General features: G+C 38.0%; 1 protein-coding gene across 1 annotated transcript; it reads left to right on the top strand.

Annotated features, from left to right (window-relative positions):
- Window positions 1-1,500: 1,500 nt before the first annotated feature.
- Window positions 1,501-8,443, top strand: LOC120865397 (zinc finger protein 37A-like). The gene is made up of 3 exons (XM_040242675.1): window positions 1,501-1,623; window positions 2,118-2,213; window positions 7,125-8,443. The coding sequence occupies exons 1-3, from the start codon at window positions 1,572-1,574 to the stop codon at window positions 8,441-8,443; spliced, it is 1,467 nt and encodes a 488-aa protein (XP_040098609.1). The 5' UTR covers window positions 1,501-1,571.
- Window positions 8,444-18,234: the final 9,791 nt, after the last annotated feature.

Genomic DNA, 18,234 nt, shown 5'->3' with positions numbered 1-18,234 from the left:
AGCCACTCAAATATTGGTATTCCTTCATATTCTGTGCTGGCATTTCTTTCTTTCCTTATCTCCTCTGTGACCATCTGATTCACTCTGGTGAGCCCAGTGACATGGAGTTGCCATTTTCACCCAAGTCTTTTTTTTTTTCATACTAGAGCTCTCTCCTCTTTTCCAGAATCATCTATCCAAACTTCCAGTTGATATTCCACTTCTTTGTTCTGTTTATTTGGTGTACTTTATGTCTGTTTCATTTCACTTGTGTGTCTACCCTGCTCTTCCTTTTGTTTCCCCAGACTTGACAAGAGGCTTCCAGAACCTCTAACAGACCATGCAGAGCCTCTGAGAGTAACTCTTTCTCTCTCCCTCTGTTAACCAAGTTGTCTGTTTAGCCTTTCTGCTGCTGCTGCCCCCTTACTATATGCGATCCAGCTCCAACAGTGCTCTCCAGCACAGTCTCCACCCTACTTTGAGATCACTGCTTCCTCAGCAACAATTAGTTTAAGTGGGACTGAATTGTGTGTTTCCATTTCACCATTGGCTTCCTGCTATTCACAGCAATGACCTGGGGTGAGTAGAGGTGGGGGAGAGAGGGAAGCTGTGCCCCAAGGGAGTGTGCAAGATAACTGTGTGTATGTCACATACTGTCTGTTCTTTAGGACACAGGAAGAAAGTACTAGCTTGTTTAGATTTTTATCTGAAAAGTAAGAACAGAATTAAGTTCTTGTATGTGAATTGATAATATTTAATTTATAGAGAAATAAAACTAGTGGTTGCTCAAGAATTTTATAGATTAGGTTGAGTGATGAAATATCTGGAAATCACTAACAGAATTTAAGCCAAATATAGTCCCTGGTTTCCTTCCCCCAAAGCTTCTCCCCCTGCCTCTACAGCCTTCATCTCATCACAGCTTCAGACTTACTCTCCTGTCCTGTTGTGCAGTCCATTGGCTTGCTACACATTTTCTTTTCCAGCAGTTTTTCCATATATTTGCAAATAAACTACTATTTCTATATAAGCACTGTAAGTGTTATCTGTTTAGTGAAATCCAAGGGGCTGACACTCTCACATGAACTTGCATAGCATCCCTTTATGATCTCTGTCTGCATTGCATGTATTTGTGATATGAATCCTTTAAGTTATATGGTAGGTATGTCTTGATATGTTTCCTTATGAGAATAAGTTCTTTGAGACCAGGAAGACTAAATTATTCAACTTGGAATTCTCAAAAACTAGGACAATTTCAGTCATATAAAGGCATGAGGGTATTTTTCCATTAAGTAATAAACCGATTTGCCAATGGTATCTCTACCGTGGTTTCTTTTGTTTAATCACAAAGTGTAATACTATACACACTTTAACACCAAAGTGTAAGCTACAAAGTAAAGATCCTTTGTTAACATTTTTACAGGAAAATGGTAAGAATTAGTCTTTAAATTCTTTTTCTTCCCCCACATCAATCATCTGATTCTCACCCCTGGAGATTGAGCCGAAGTGTGGTTTTCTAGGGATTATTGTCATTCTGGGATGTGACTGTGGGCTTCACTCAGGAGGAGTGGCAGCACCTGGATCCAGCTCAGAGGATGCTGTATAGGGATGTGATGCTAGAGAACTACAGCCACCTCATCTCAGTGGGTAGGTAGCACTTGTTTCCCATGTATGTAGACTCCCAGTGTACATGTACCTTCTTACTTATAGAAACTTGTGGGATTTTTGTAGACTAAAATAATACTTAGGTTTGGGATTTAGAGACCAAGGTCAGTTTATCCCTTTTGAGTACCAGAAAGAGTGTGTTGTCCTCTGCCCACACAGAGTCATATCCAATTCTTTGTGACCCCATGGACTATAGCCCCCCAGGCTCTGTCCATGGAATTCTCCAGGTAAGAACACTGGAATGGGTTGCCATTCCCTTCTCCAGGGGATCATCCAAATCCAGGAGTCAAACCCGGATCTCCCACATTGCAGGCTGATTCTTTACTTTCTGAGCCACCAGGGGAGCCACCTCTGCCCCATTATAGGATTAAATGAGCCTTCTTTAATTGTATATTCTTTGAAGTACACTGTCCTGTTCCTTCAAAGACCCTGATACTTATCCAATTTGTTTCAAGTCATATAATCCTCATTCACAGGGTACTGTATCCCTAAGCCAGAAGTGATCCTCAAATTGGAGCAAGGAGAGGAGCCATGGATATTAGAGGAAGAGTGCTCAAGTCAGAGTGTCCCAGGTGAGTGAGTCAGTGGGAGTATAAGCCACATGCTGTTTAGGAGAAAATAAGATCACAAAGGGTTACTTCAGAGATTAAGACCATTGAAAGGGTCTTCAGGAATCATGTTTTTGTGGCTTTGGACCTTTGGAATGCACATTAACATGGCTCAAGTATTCAATGTCATTGAATCATGCATATCTTCCCAGGGTCAAAATGGTGGTATCTCTTTTAAGGTATAAATTATATAATGAGTTAAATGCAAATGTTTAAACATTCAAGTAAATAGTCTATACAGAGATGCCCATATATCAATCATGATGAACATATGGAACAATTTTTTAATCACCCCAGAAGGCCCCTGGTGGTGTCCTCCCAGTAACTAACATTGCTCCCCTTTCTAATAGCATAGATCGTTTGCCTGTTTTTAACTTCAGATAATTGTAGTCATACAGTATGTACTATATGTAAATATATGTGCACTATGTATGTATTATATAATGTGTCTGCTGTCTTTGGATCAGCACTGTGTTTGTCATACATGCCGTGTATCAGTAATTTATTCCTTTGCAGTGTTCCACTGTGACTATCCCAGAACTTATCCCTCCATTCTGTTACTGAAACATAATTGGGGTACATATTTGAAACATACTTGTTTTAAAAGATTTATTTTGAATTTTTCAGTATTTGAAAAATAGTATTACACTTTTTAAATAGTTGATTTACAGTATTAGTTTCAGGTGAACAACATAGTGATTCAATATTTTTGCAAATTATACTCCATTATAAGTTATTACAAGACAATACATATAAGTCTCTGTGCTATACAGTATATCCTTGTTGCTATATAACAGTTTGTATCTCTTAAACCAGACCCCTAATTTGTCCCTCCACCCTTCAGTCTCCCCTTGAGTAACCATAAGTTTGTTTTCCGTTTTGCATATACACTCATTTTCGTAAGATGAGTCAAGAGAACATTGTTTCATGGTTTTTATAATAAATTCTTCGGTGTTTGGAAAATTTCACCACTGAAGCCATTTGGGTCTGAAGTTATTGTTGTGGAGATTTTCAGAGTGTTAAGTTGTACATATTTATTTTTGTCCATATCATAAATAGAGTACATATAGTTTCTGGAACAGAATAATGATGAATTATATTTACTTAATATGAACTACTAACTCTGTGGCCTGATGTACCTACTGTCTTGGTGCAATGAGAGAGAAGCCAGGAGTCCTGCTGAAGTTGGTATTGCAGGTGAAGAACACTAACAATGAATCTGAGCATGGTTCTGTAGAAGGGACAGGTAACACTCCCTCTCCTCTGTTAAGAGACGAGAGAGAAGATTTGGAGTTCTTTCTCTTAACTTTTTGGTAGACAAATTTCTTCAGGGAAAAAAAGAACAAACACTTTGTCTCCAGCCTTATACCAAAGATTGCATCAGGGTCCCAGGTTTCAGCACCCTCAATGAAATGTAAATTTCTCTAGCATTCTATCCATATGTAATAAATTACTCTCCAACATTTAGGTTCTAAGTTTTGTTAATATTCACTCACAAAGTTCTAACTGTGCAGCAAAGTAAAATTATATTTTGTAGAATCCCACAGTGCCACTCATTTTACTTCTCCATAGGTGACTTCAGGCCAGTTTTTCTATATAATGAGCCATTTCTCATTTTGTTTTAGCCTTTAACATGAAGGTTTTACCTGGCCTAGCTGTACCCAGGTGAAGCAGGATACATTAGTATTTTGCCCACACTGTGCCTTGAACTGCAATGAAGTCAGTGGCACATTTTGCTATCCATACAATTCTGGCCAGTCAGATGAAGCTGGTTTAAATGCCTTCTAGGCTGAGGCAGGCCCATGAATCTCTTCAGCTAAATTCAAGAACAAATTTCACACCTCTTTCTAATGAAGTAACCACACTATAGGAAAACTGCTTACAGACTGCATGTCTGAGGTTTTGTCTGAGGTTTGTTTCATTATCAGGGGCTTGCACAAGTATTTGAACATTCTGATAACGATCCCTGTTATCAGAGGGCTCACACTTAAAGGACAAATTAATGCCAGACTTTCACACACATAAACATAATCCCAGATTATGCTTGTCTTTTTTTTTTTTTTTTTTACAGGTTGTCTGGTAGATTCCAAGTGATCCACCCAAAAGTAGGTGCAATAGGCTAGAGACCCATTATCAGCTTCTAATGGGTCAGGCAACAGATTTCAACAGGAACTCATTAGAAAATTCTATTACTTTTCCAAAAGGCATCTCCCAAAGTAGCTCCATCTGAAGACCACCTTGGTCATCTGAAGACCACCTTGGTCATGTGGTCTCCTTTGTATACTACCTTCCCTGAGAACCTAATCCTTTTTTAATGCCCCCATAGGCAAAAATTATCCATCATGGGAACTTGTTCTGTCTCCGGTAGTATAAGATTCTAGGCATGAACACTAAATTTTCACCCACAAAAACTTCTTTCCCTGATTGGGATGACTTTCTCTAGGGTTTAGGACAAACTGATTTATACCATATAGTCTGATGCAGTATCCACAAAACACAAAGCTTTTTTTAAAAATTGCCCTTTGAGTGATGTCACTATGGTTATAGTTGAGATATCTGTCTTGTTATTTGCCTTCAATCTCCAAGCAGTAAAATCTGGGAACCACCAAATCCCTCTGCCTAACACACCAGGACACCAGAGAATCCCATACATCTATACATCTAAAGGTGGACGGGCTGGAACACACAAAGAAGACAGAACTAGGGGAACAGTGAGGAGTGGATGACAGTAGATGAAAAAGCAATTTATAGGGGATAAATAGCTGGGCTTACCTAGAGAAAAATATATCCATTCAACGTTTGGAAAATGATGGCTAAAAAACTGTCTCAATGATACTTAAATCCTTCAGAACCAACAAAAATTATTTTCCGAAGTATACAAACATCTCACACAACTCAACAAAAAATTGGCTAAAGAGCTAAATAGATCTCTCTCCAAATAATATACCGAGATGGCCAACAGGCACATGAAAAGATGCTCAACATTGCTCATTATTAGGGAAATACAAATCAAAACTACAGTGAGGTATTACCTCACACCAGAGAATGGCTACCATCAAAAAATCTACAAACAATAAATGCTGGAAAGGTTGTGGAGAAAAGGGAACTCTCCTACACTGTTGGTACAACTATAAATTGACATAGCCCCTATGGGGAACAGTATGGAGGTTCCTTAAAAAATAAAACTACCCTATGATCTAGCAATCCCACTCCTGGGCATGTATTCAGAGAAAACTGTAATTCAAAAAGAAACAGGTACCCCAGTATTCACTGCAGTAATATTTATAATAGTCAAGACATGGAAGCAACCTGAATGTCCATCAACAGAGAAATGGATAAAGAAGATGTGATACATATATACAATGAAATATTCAGTTCAGTTCAGTCACTCAGTCGTGTCTGACTCTTTGCGACCCCATGAATCGCAGCACTCCAGGCCTCCCTGTCCATCACCAACTCCCAGAGTTCACTCAGACTCACGTCCATCGAGTCAGTGATGCCATCCAGCCATCTCATCCTCTGTCGTCCCCTTCTCCTCCTGCCCCCAATCCCTCCCAGCATCAGAGTCTTTTCCAACGAGTCAACTCTTGGCATGAGGTGGCCAAAGATTACTCAGCCATAAAAAAGAGGGGAAATACCATTTTTAGGAATATGGATGGACCTAGAGATTATCATACTAAGTCAGGAAGACAAACACCATATGATACCACTTTTGTTCAGAACCTAAAATACGACACCAATGAGCTTATCTATGAAACAGACACAGAAAACATACTTGTGACTACCAAAGGCAAGAGGGATAGAGAAGGGATGCATTGGAAGTTTTGATTTAGCATATAGAAACTATTATATGTAGAATAAATAACAAGGTCCTATATCCAGTATGCTGTAATAAACTACAATGGAAATGAGTATGAAAATATGTATAACTGAGTCACTTTCCTGTATACCAGAAACTAACACAGCACTGTAAATCAGCTATATTACAATAAAGTAAAATTATAAATGAGTTTTCACTTAGGACATTAAACTCAAGGATATAGAGGATTATTGGAGAAGAAAATGGCAACCCACTCCAGTAACCTTGCGAGGAGAATTCCATGGACAGAGGAGCCTGTCAGGCTACAGTCCAGGGGGTTGCAAAAAGTCAGGCATGACTGAACAACTATCACTCACTCAGAGGCTATCTATAATAACCAAAAAATCATAAGGTTAAAGATAATGAAATTTTAGGACCAGGTCTAGAATTTTATCATTTTCATGGTATACGGAGATGTTGAAACATGTATGTGAAAGCAGGATTGAGATTTATTTGGAGGAAAAGCCAGAAGGGATTGAAACAGGGTTTGATGTCAGGAAAGGTCCCCTGATGAGTAACTCTGATGCATTATAATAAGGAGAACATAACGATCCCCTAGCGGAGGAAATGACAACCTGCTCCAGTATTCTTGCAGAAAATTCCATGGACAGAGGAGCCTGGTGGGCTACAGTCCATGGGGTTGGCAACAGTTGGACATGACTGAGCGTGCACATGAGCACACACACACACTAACTAGAATAGAGCTGTGAGTCTGATCCTGTGGAAGAATGGTTCACTGACATGCTCTTTTGTTGCATATTTTTATTCATCATGAATCAGCTAGAAACAGAATTGCAGCATGGGTTTTAATACTGTTCCTTTATGAATTAGTGCTTTTAGAATATGGACTTGTTGCTCCTGGGTAGAATTGAAAAAGAGATGAAATTGGATGTATACACTGTTGTCATACTCTAGGCATGAAGAGATTAGGACCTAAACTGACCAACTCCCCCAAACCTAATACTATTTCCTCTAAATATCCTTGTGAACTAATCTTTCTTGTCCCTCTGTTTCAGAATTAATTAACAGCAGCAGAAAGAAGTTTGACTTTAACAAAGGTAGAAAATGGTTCCATGATGACAAGCATGAAAGAATTCATTATGGAGAGAAGTCTTATGAATATAATAAAAATGAGAATGGCTTCTGTCTTAATGAAGACTCTGTTCAGCATCAAAAAATTCAAATTTTGGAGCAACCTTTTGAATACAATGAATGTAGGAAAGCTTTCCATGTGAATTCACTCTTTGTTAAACGTAAGAAACCTTACACAGGACAGAACACCTGTGAATACACTGAATACAGAAAAACCTGTGATATTTCACCTCTCATTGCTCAAAGAACACATCCAAAAGAGAATCACTACGCATTTAAAGAATGTGGAGAAAATTTATTTGAGGACTCCATTCTCTTTGAACATAGTGTTCACCCTTCGAGCCAAAAGTCAGACCTGACTCCAATTCAGATGACCCACTCAACTGATAATATAATTGAATATAATGAATGTGGAACCATAGTCTTTGGTGCACAACAGCACATACACACAAGAGAAAAACATGAATGTGGAAAAACATTCAACCAGAAATCAGCCCACACAAGACATCAGAGAACCCACACCGGGGAGAAATCCTATGAATGTCATGAATGTGGGAAAAGTTTCTACAAGAATTCAGACCTCATTAAACATCAGAGAATTCATACAGGGGAGAAACCTTATGCATGTCGAGAATGTGGGAAATCCTTCAGTGAAAAGTCAACCCTCACCCAACACCACAGAACACACACAGGGGAGAAACCATATGAATGTTGTGAATGTCAGAAGGCCTTCTCATTTAAGTCAGTCCTTACCGTACATCAGAAAACACACACAGGGGAGAAGCCCTATGAATGTTATGAATGTGGGAAGGCCTTCCTAAGAAAATCGGATCTCATTAAACATCAAAGAACTCACACAGGAGAAAAACCTTACGAATGTAGTGATTGTGGGAAATCTTTCTCTGAGAAGTCAACTCTCACTAAACATTTGAGAACTCATACAGGTGAGAAGCCCTATGAATGCACTGAATGTGGAAAAAATTTCCGTCAGCAGTCAGCTCTAATTGTTCATCAGAGAACTCATGTAAGACAGAAACCCTATGAATGTAATGAATGTGGAAAATCCTTCTGTGAGAAGTCAAAACTCATTGCACATCACAGAACCCATACAGGGGAGAAACCCTATGAATGTAATGTTTGCAGAAAATCATTCTATGTGAAGTCAAAACTTACTGTACATCAGAGAACACATTGGAGAAGAAACCCTATAGGTGTAATAAATGAGGGAAATCACTCTGGGTGAAGTCAACAGTTTATAGAACAAAGAACACCAAGTAGGGAGAAAAATCTGTTAGCATTTTGAGAACACCTTTGGTCTAAAGTCAGTTCTTAAAATACAGCAGATAACTTTCAGAGGGGAGCAAATAATATGAAGATATTCAGGACATAGAAAAATCTTCTACTGGAATTAAGCTCAGAATAGAGAAGACCTATTGGCGAATGAATACAGGGAACCTTCTGCCCAAAACCACGTCCCTAAATATCAGAGAAATCAAGGTAAACCCTCTATCAGTATTTGTAGAAAAGACTTCGTCCACAGGCCAGAGAAAATGCACAAACTATAGGAAATTATAGGAAATCATTTACTTTGAGGTGATACTTTTATTGAAGTTGTGTGAAATGTTTGAAGTAGCATCTCAGTGGACGTCAGACAGTAATTACCAGAAAAATATTTCCATTTTAAATGGGCAGAAGCTCTAGGTTAAGCCTAATCTAATCAATCAGTGAAATGTGTAGAATGTCTGCATTTAGAGCATTTATACAGTATGGCCCAATGCTCAGTGTGCTGTTCCTTCCAATTTAAGGTATTAGATGTGAACTGGAATCAGTGGTTGTAAGGAATTCAAATGTCTGCTGGTCCTCCTACATTCCTCCCCACAAGTCTGTCATCAGGGATGAGAAAGGTGATCTGTCCACCTGCATCATGAGTGCTGAGTGCAGGTGAAAAAGACGGTTAGCATGGGCTGATGCGTTGGTAACACTGGGCAGATAAGTAAATGTGTGGAGAATGTTTAAAGTCAAATTCCTCACTGTTGGAAAAGGTATCTGTTAAAATGGAAACAAGAGAAGCTAGAAAACATCTTGGAGGGTTGGACTGGACTGTAACTCATATTTTAAATACACAAATAGTTATATTAGTGGTCGTGTGTGTGTGTGTGTGTGTGTGTGTGTGTGTGTGTGTGTTTTACAGATCTCTCAGCTGAGAGGGCCTGAACATAATGACACCTCAGTAGGACTGAGCACACCAAGTACCAAGTTATTAACTACTAAATACTACCCTGCCATCAAAAATGGACCGCATCTCTAGAGTAATGCCTTATTCTAAGTCAGTCATGAGGAGAAATACAGGATGGTCTTATCTATTAAACAATATGAAAATGTTCAAAGAATTATTCAGACATGTCAAAACAACAAAAGAACCACCTTGGACAGGTATCCTTAGCCTAATCTGAGGCAATTTGAACATTAAAACAAATAACAGTAACATTAATTTGTAAATAAATAGAGGAACAGAAAAAAAGCTTTTCTGTATACAATGCCAACTAATAAATGTAGGAAGAATAATGGCAATAGATAAAAACATCACTGGCAGCCATCATACAGGTGGTTCATTCAGCATGTCTACTTAACATACTTAGCCTACTACTTTGTATGCAGAAGCTTAATATACTGGCATAATCTCTAAGTATTTCCCCACAAAATACTAATCAGGTATACAAACTGGCAGAATGGATGCAAACATAAACCTGTATATATGCCATCTAAAAGAGACCCTTTGTAGACCTAGGGACACATACAGATCGAAAATCAGAGGATTTTAAAAGATATTCTATTCAAATGTGAATCAAAAAGAAAGCAGGCATAGCAATACTCAGATAGAACAGACTTTAAAGAATATTATAAGTAAATACACAATGATCAAGGGAACGATCCAAGAAAGATACAACAATTAGGAGCATCTCAATACATAAAGTAAATGCTGACAGCCATAAAAGGGGAAATTGGCAGTAACACAATAGTGGGAGACTTTAACACCAATGGACAGATCATCCAGACAAAATAATACAGTTTTAAATGACACAACAGACCAGATAGATTTAATTTACATTACAGGATACACCACTTGAAAGTGGCAGAGTACACTTTCTTCTCAAGTGCACATGAAACATTCTCCAGAATAAAATCACATCTTCGGTCCCAAATCAAGCCCCAGAAAATTTAAGAAAATTGAAATTTTATCAAGCAACTTTTCTGACCACAATGCTATGAGATTAGAAATCAAGTTACAGGAAAACTAAAAAAAAAAAAAAAACAAACACACAAACATGGAGGCTGAACACTGCATTGCTAAATAACCAAGAGATTACCAAAGAAATCAAAGAGGAAATAAAAAACACAAACTACAATAAAAATTCAATGATACAAAACCTAAGTGATGGAGCAAAAAAAGTTCTAAGACAGAAGTTTATAATAATTCCATCTCACATCAAGAAACAAAGATCTCAATCTAACTTCATACCTAGAGCAACTAGAGAAGAACAAAACCCAAAGTCAGTACAAGGAAAGAAAGTTCAGAGCAGAAATGAGATAGAAATGAAGAAAACAATAGCAAATAACAATAAAAGTTGATTCTTTGAGAAGACAAAACTGATAAGCCTCTAGCCATACTGATCTAGAAGAAAAAAAAGGAGAGGATTCAAACCAAGAAAATCAGAAATGAAAAAGATAAATTACTACTGACACTGCAGAAATGCAAAGGATCATAAGAGACTATTACAAGCAACTATATGCCAATAAAATCAACAATCTGGAAGAAATAGACAAATTCTTGGAAAGGTATAACCTTTTATGACTGAACCAGGTTAGGATTTTCCCAGATTGGGAAACAGACCAATCACAAGTAATGAAAGTATAGTTTAAAAGTCTTCCAACACACAAAAGTCCAGGAACAGATGGTTTCATGGGCAAATTCTAGCAAACATTTAGAGAAGAGTTAATACTTATTCACAAAGTCTTTCCAAAAATTGCAGAGGGAAGCACACTACCAAATCCATTCTACAAGGCTGACATCACTCTGATACCAAAACCAGGCAAAAATACCACACACAAAAGAAAATGATATCAATGTCACTGGTCACTGATGAACAGATACCAAAATATCACTGATTAACATAGATAAAAAATTATTCAGCAAAATACTGGCAAACAGAATCCAACAACACATTCAAAGGATCACACCCCATGATCAAGTGGGATTTCTCTCAGGATTGCAAGAACTCTTCACAATACACACAAGTCAATGTGCTACACTATATTAAAAAATTAAATAGATGAAGTAAAAGCTTTTAACAAAATTCAACAGCATTTATGATTTAAAAAAACAAAAAAAAGCTCTCCAGAAAGTGGGCAAAGAGGGAAACTACCTCAGCATAGTAAAGGCCATAAACATAACCAACATAGAGCAAACATCATTCTCAGTGGTGAGATACTGAAAATATTTTCTCTAATATCAGAAAGAAGACAAGGTTGTACACAATAAGGATGTAAGGATAGCCACTCTCACCACTCTTATTCAACATAGTTTTAGACGTCCTAGCCAAGGCAATCAAATGAAATAAATGGAATCCAAATTGGAAAAGAAGTAAAACTGTCACTTTTTCCAGATGACATACTATATGTAGAAAATCCTCAACATGCTACCAGAAAATTAACAGAGCTAATCAATGAGTTTGGTAAAGTTGCAGTGTACAAAATTAATGTGAAGAAATCTCCTGCTTTTCTGTACAATAAGAATGAAAGATAAAGCAAAATTATGGAAATAATCCAATTTATCATCCCCAGAAAAGAATAAAATATGTAGGAATACAGCTCTATAAGGAAACAAAGGACTTCCCCAGTGGCTCAGATGGTAAAGTGTCTGCCTACAATGCAGATGACCCAGGTTCAATCCCTGGGTCAGGAAGATTCCCTGGAGAAGGAAATGGCAACCCACTCCAGTACTCTTGCCTGAAAAATTCCATGGACTGAGGAGCCTGTCCATGGACAGTCTGTGGGGTCACAAAGAGTCAGACACGACTGAGCGACTTCACTCACTCAAGGAAGCAAAAGACCTGGACTCAGAAAACCATAAACTGATGAAAATCAAAGATGACACAAATAGATGGAGAGATTATACCATATTCTTGGATTGGAAGAATCAGTATTGTAAAAATGACTATACTACCCAAAGCAATCTAAAGATTCAACACAATTCCTATCAAATTACCACTTGAAGTTTTCACAGAACTAGAACAACAAAATCACTGTCGATGGTGATTGTAGCCATGAAATTAAAAGACACTTACTCCTTGGAAGAAAAGTTATGACCAACCTAGATAGCATATTCAAAAGCAGAGACATTACTTTGCCGACTAAGGTCCATCTAGTCAAGGCTATGGTTTTTCCTGTGGTCATGTATAGATGTGAGAGTTGGACTGTGAAGAAGGCTGAGCACCAAAGAATTGATGCTTTTGAACTGTGGAGTTGGGGAAGACTCTTGAGAGTCCCTTAGACTGCAAGGAGATCCAACCAATCCATTCTGAAGGAGATCAACCCTGGGATTTCTTTGGAAGGAATGATGCTAAAGCTGAAGCTCCTACTTTGGCCACCTCATGCAAAGAGTTGATTCATTAGAAAAGATTCTGATGCTGGGAGGGATTGGGGGCGGGAGGAGTAGGGGACGACCCAGGATGAGATGGCTGGATGGCATCACTGACTCAATGGACGTGAGTCTGAGTGAACTCCAGGAGTTGGTGATGGACAGGGAGGCCTGGCGTGCTGCAATTCATGGGGTCGCAAAGAGTCAGACACGACTGAGCGACTGAACTGAACTGAGAACAACAAATTTTAAAATTTGCATGGAAAGACAAAAGACCTCAAATAGCCAAAGCAACCTTAAGAAAAATAGAGCTGGAGAAATGAGGCTGATTTCAGACTATACTACAAAGCAACAGCAATCAAGACCATAATGGCATTATCACAGAACAAATAGAAATGAAACAGGATTGAAAGCCCAGAGGTAAACCTATGCACTTGTGGTCACTGAATTTAGGACAGAGGAGGTAGGAACATTCAATGGAGAAAAGACAATCTCTTAAGTAAGTGGTGCTAAAAAAATTAGACAGATACATGTAAAAGAATGAACTCCCTAACACCACACACAAAAGTAAACTAGAAATGGATTAATAGCCTAAATGTAAGTTTAGGTGTTATAAAACTCTTAAGAGGAAAACATAGGTACAACAGTTTCTGACATAAACCACCTCAAGATTTTTTTTTTACCAACCTCCTACTTTCATTAGAAAGTAAAAAAAAAAATGTGACCAAATAGAACTTTATGGAAATTATAAAGAAGAAAAAAAGATAACCCTCAGAATGCGAGAAAATATTTGCAAATGAAGGAACTGACAAGGGATTCATCTCCAAAATATATGAACAGCTCATGCAGCTCAGTATAAAACAAACAACCTAATCAAAACATGGGCAGAGAACCTAAATAGACTTTTCTCCAAAGAAGACATGGGCTTCCCCAAAAGTGGTGCAATGGTAAGGAATCTGCCTGCCAATGCAAAGAGATACGGGTTCTATCCCTGGGTTGTAAAGATCCTCTGGAGGAAGAAATGGCAACCTGCTTCTGTACGCTTGCCTGGAAAATCCCATGGATAGAGAAGCCTGTGGGCTGTAATCAGTGGGGTCACAAAGAGTTGGAGACGACTGAGCACACATACACGTGCCAAAGAAGACATACAGATGGCCAACAGGCACATGAAAAGATGCTCAACATCACTAATTATTAGAGAAAGGGAAATCAAAACTGCAGTGAAGTATCATCTCATATGGGTCAGAATGACCATTAACATAAAGTCTATAAAATAGGTATGGAGAAAACAGAACCCTCTTGCAGTTTTGGTAGGAATGTAAACTGATACAGCCACTATGGAGAACAGTAGGGAGGTTCTTTAAAAAAGTAAAAGTAGAACTACCATTTGACCCAGAAATCCCACTAAAGAGCATAAACCCTTAGAAAACCATAATTCAGAAAGACCCAGTGTTCACTGAAGTAGTATGTACAATACTCAGAACACAGCAATAACCTAAGTGTCCATTGACAGATGAAAGAATAGGTGGTACAATGGAATATTACTCAGCCAAAAAAAGAAACAGAATTGAGTCATCTGGAGAGATGTGAGAGTCAACAGTCTGTCATACATAGTGATGTTAAGTCAGAAAAAACTAATGTCGCATATTAATGTATGTATGTGGAATCCAGAAAAAATGTACAGATGAACCTAGTTCTAGGGCAAAATAAAGACATAGACATGGAGAATGGATGTGTGGACACAGGCAGGTAATTGGACAGTGGGATGAACTGGGAAATTAGGTCTGACATAAATACACTTATGTATAAAAATATGTAGCTAGTGAGACCTGCACAGTATAGCACAGGGAGCTCAGCTCGTTGCTCTATGATGACCAGGATGGGGAATGGGAGGTCCAAGAGTAAGGGTATATGTGTATATATATATAGCTGACTCACTTCATTGTACATCAGAAAATAACACTGTAAAGCAAATATACTTCAATTTTAAGGTAAACAGTTGGAAAAATTTAAAAACTAAGAGTGTAGACTAGATAGTGTTTATTTTCACACTTGGGTCTGTAGGTAAGTGTTTTGTTTGGGGAACATACACACTCAGGTGTATGGGGGGATGAAGTTTCATGTGCAGATTATTTTAAAATGTGTTAGAAAGGAAAAAGTAATTTGTGTATATAGAGTTCAAGCACGTGTAAGGGGTAGATGGAGGAAATGCAATTCAGAATTGGGAATTGCGAGTTTTTTGTACTATGCTTGTGAATTTTTGTAAGTTTGAAATTCTCAAGCAAATGTTTGAAAGTTTTAAGTTAACTGACATAGAGCCTACCACATTACAGAAAAAGAAGTGAAGCCATAGTAGTGTCTCAGATACAGAAAAATATGATAAAACTTTCACACACATTCATAATTTCAAAATAGAAATAGAAGACTTAACTAAAAACAAAAAGCTAACATACAACAGGCATCATACTAAACAGATAAATAATGGAATGTTTCTTCTTTATATTAATAGTCAGATATGAATGCTTGTTACCACCACTTCTATTTAACACTGGACTGAATGCTTTAGCTAGGTCATTAAGGCCAAATAAAAATAAAGCATCAAAAACTGGAATTATTTGCAGGTGATGCCATTGTATGCATTAAAAATGTCTATGGGAAAAGTATTAGAAGTGAATTAGCAAATGATTTTAAAATCATTTTTATATATAAATAACAAATTGAAAATTTAAGTAATACCAGGAGAAATATATCCTTCCTGGATAGGGTGACACAGACCAGATTTATTCTGCCTGACAAAATTGGGTAAAGAAAAATAAAGGAAATAATTGTTTTCAAGTCATTAGACATACAGCAGCCCTAAAACAGTTCCAGAAATAATAATTTAAAAAACAGTATCACAAAATTGAGACATTTAAAGACAAAATGGAAGGTTAAAGATGGAGGAGCAGAATGAGATGAACTCACCCCTTCTTACAGAAACATCAACATCAAAACTAACTGCTAAACAACCACTGACCAAAAAAACACTGAAACTAAACAAAAAAGATACCCTACATCCAAATCCACAACACAATGGCAATCATGATAAAATCAAATCCCATACATGCCAGGTGGGTGACCCAAAAACTAGAAAACATACCACAGGAGTAAAACTTCTGAGCCCCACATCTGGCTCCCCAGCCTGGGTTTCTGGCATTGGGAGGAACAGTCCCCAGAGAATCTGGTTTTGACAGCTAGCAGGATTTGATCACAGAAATTACACAGTACTGGGGGAACAAACTGCACTCCTAGAGGGCATACATAGGGTCTTTATACACAGCAGGACTCAGAGGAAATGCAGTGACCTCATAAGAGACTGCGCCAGACTTAACCACTAGTATTGGACTTAACCACTGAGGCAGGGGGTGGCTGTGGCTCATTGCAGGGACAAAGGACACTGGTAGTAGCAGTTCTGGTGCATACTCATTGGTGCCACTGGAGGTTTCCATTTTTCACCAAGACAACGACCTGCAGGTTCCAGTGCTAGGATGCCTTAGGCAAAACTACCAACAAGGGGGGAACACATCCCCTCCTATCAGCAGACAGGCTGCTTAAAGCCTTCCTGAATAAAGAGCTATCCAATAAACATCCCCTGACACTGCCCTTTCCACCAGAGGGACAAGACCTAGCTCCATCCATCAGTAGGCAGTTACCAATACCTCCCCCCACCAGAGAGCCTACATAAGTCTCTTGGCCTCATCCATCAGGGAGCATACAGCAGAAGCCAGAAAAACTACAGTCCTGCAGCCTATGGAGTGGAAACCACAGTGTCAGAAAATCAGACAGCAGAGGAATATGTCCCAGATGAAGGAACAAGATAAAGCTTCAGAAAAACAACTAAGTGAAGTGGAGATAGACAACCTACCTGAAAAAAATTCAGAGTAACAATAGTAAAGATGATCCAAGATCTCAGAAAAAGAATGGAGGCACAGATACAGCAGATACAAGAAATGTTTATCAAAGATGTAGAACTAAAGAAAAAAGATGAACAATAACTGAAATGAAAAACACACTAGAAATAATCAATAGAAAAACAGGCAGAACAGATCAGTGACCTGGAAAATAGAACACTAGAAATCACTGCCATGGAATAGAATAAAGACAAAGGAATTAAAAGGAATGAGGACAGTCTTAGAGATCTCTGGTACATTAAATGCCCAAACATTCACATTGTAGGGATCCAGAGAAAGAAAGGATCTGAGGAAATACTTGAAGAAATAACTACTGAAAACTTCCTTAGCATGGGAAAAAAAAAAAAAAAAACAGTCATCCACGTCCAGGAAGCAGGCAGTCTCAGGCAGGATGAACCCAAGGAGAAATATGCCAAGACACACAGTAATTGAACTGACAAAAATTAAAGATAAAAAATATTAAAAGCAACAAGGAATGTACAGGGCAACTCCCATAAGGTCATCAGCTGATTTCTCAGCAAAAACTGTGCAAGTCAGAAGGGAGTGACACAATTATTTAAAGTTATGAAAGGGAACAATCTACGACCAATAATATAAAAGATAATTCAGTACCACCAGACCAGCTTTGCAGCAAATACTAAAGGAACTTCTCCAGGTGGGGAAGAAAAAAATGCAACAACTAGAAATAAGAAAATTATGACTGGAGAAGCTCACCAGTAAAGGGAAACAGTAAAGGCAGGAAATCATTTGCACACAAACATATGAAAACATATAACTGAAAAGATCAGAGCACAAATGCAAGATATTGGAGGTGAATCTGAAATTACAAGATGACCAACTTAAAACAATCTTGTTTATAGACAGTCTGATATATCAAAACCTCATTATAACTGCAAACCAAAAATCTACAACAGATACTTTGAAAAAGGAATCTAAGCACAACACTAAAGTTAGTCATCAAATCACAAGAAATAACAAAAGAAGAAGGGGAAGAAAGACACCTGCAAAAACAAATCCAAAACAGCAAAAATAAAACATTTACTTAGTGTTGATTTGAAAACTGTCTTCTTCCTAAACTGAATGACTAATGTAGTACAAAACTAATCACCAATCAACAGCAGGTTTGTTGTTGGAAATTAACAAGTCTGAATCTAAAATGTATGTGCAGATGCAATGACCAAAGGCCATAGCTGGAGTAGCAAAATAAAGCTACAGGACTTATACTGCAAGGTAAACCTTACACGGTGACTGCAGGCAAGGAATGAGAAAGCTTCTTGGCAGGAAAGCTTTAACAAACCTAGACAGTGTATTGAAAAGCAGAGACAGGGATGCAGTCCTAAGATAGTGGAAGAATAGGATGGGGAGACCACTTTCTCCCCCACAAATTCATTGAAAGATTATTTGAACACTGAGCAAATACCACAAAACAACTTCTGAAGGCTGGCA

This window comes from Oryx dammah, unplaced genomic scaffold (assembly GCF_014754425.2).
Source record: "Oryx dammah isolate SB20612 unplaced genomic scaffold, SCBI_Odam_1.1 HiC_scaffold_6, whole genome shotgun sequence".
Taxonomy (NCBI): Eukaryota; Metazoa; Chordata; class Mammalia; order Artiodactyla; family Bovidae; genus Oryx; species Oryx dammah.
This window is presented reverse-complemented; position numbering and strand designations above follow the sequence as displayed.

Bases quoted from the DNA above. Each gene is read 5' to 3' on its own strand.
- LOC120865397 (XM_040242675.1), top strand. From the start codon at position 1,572: ATGCTGTATAGGGATGTGATGCTAGAGAACTACAGCCACCTCATCTCA. The intron at 1,624-2,117 runs GTAGGTAGCACT...CCTCATTCACAG, and splicing joins CAGCCACCTCATCTCAGTGG to GGTACTGTATCCCTAAGCCA. The intron at 2,214-7,124 runs GTGAGTGAGTCA...CCTCTGTTTCAG, and splicing joins CTCAAGTCAGAGTGTCCCAG to AATTAATTAACAGCAGCAGA.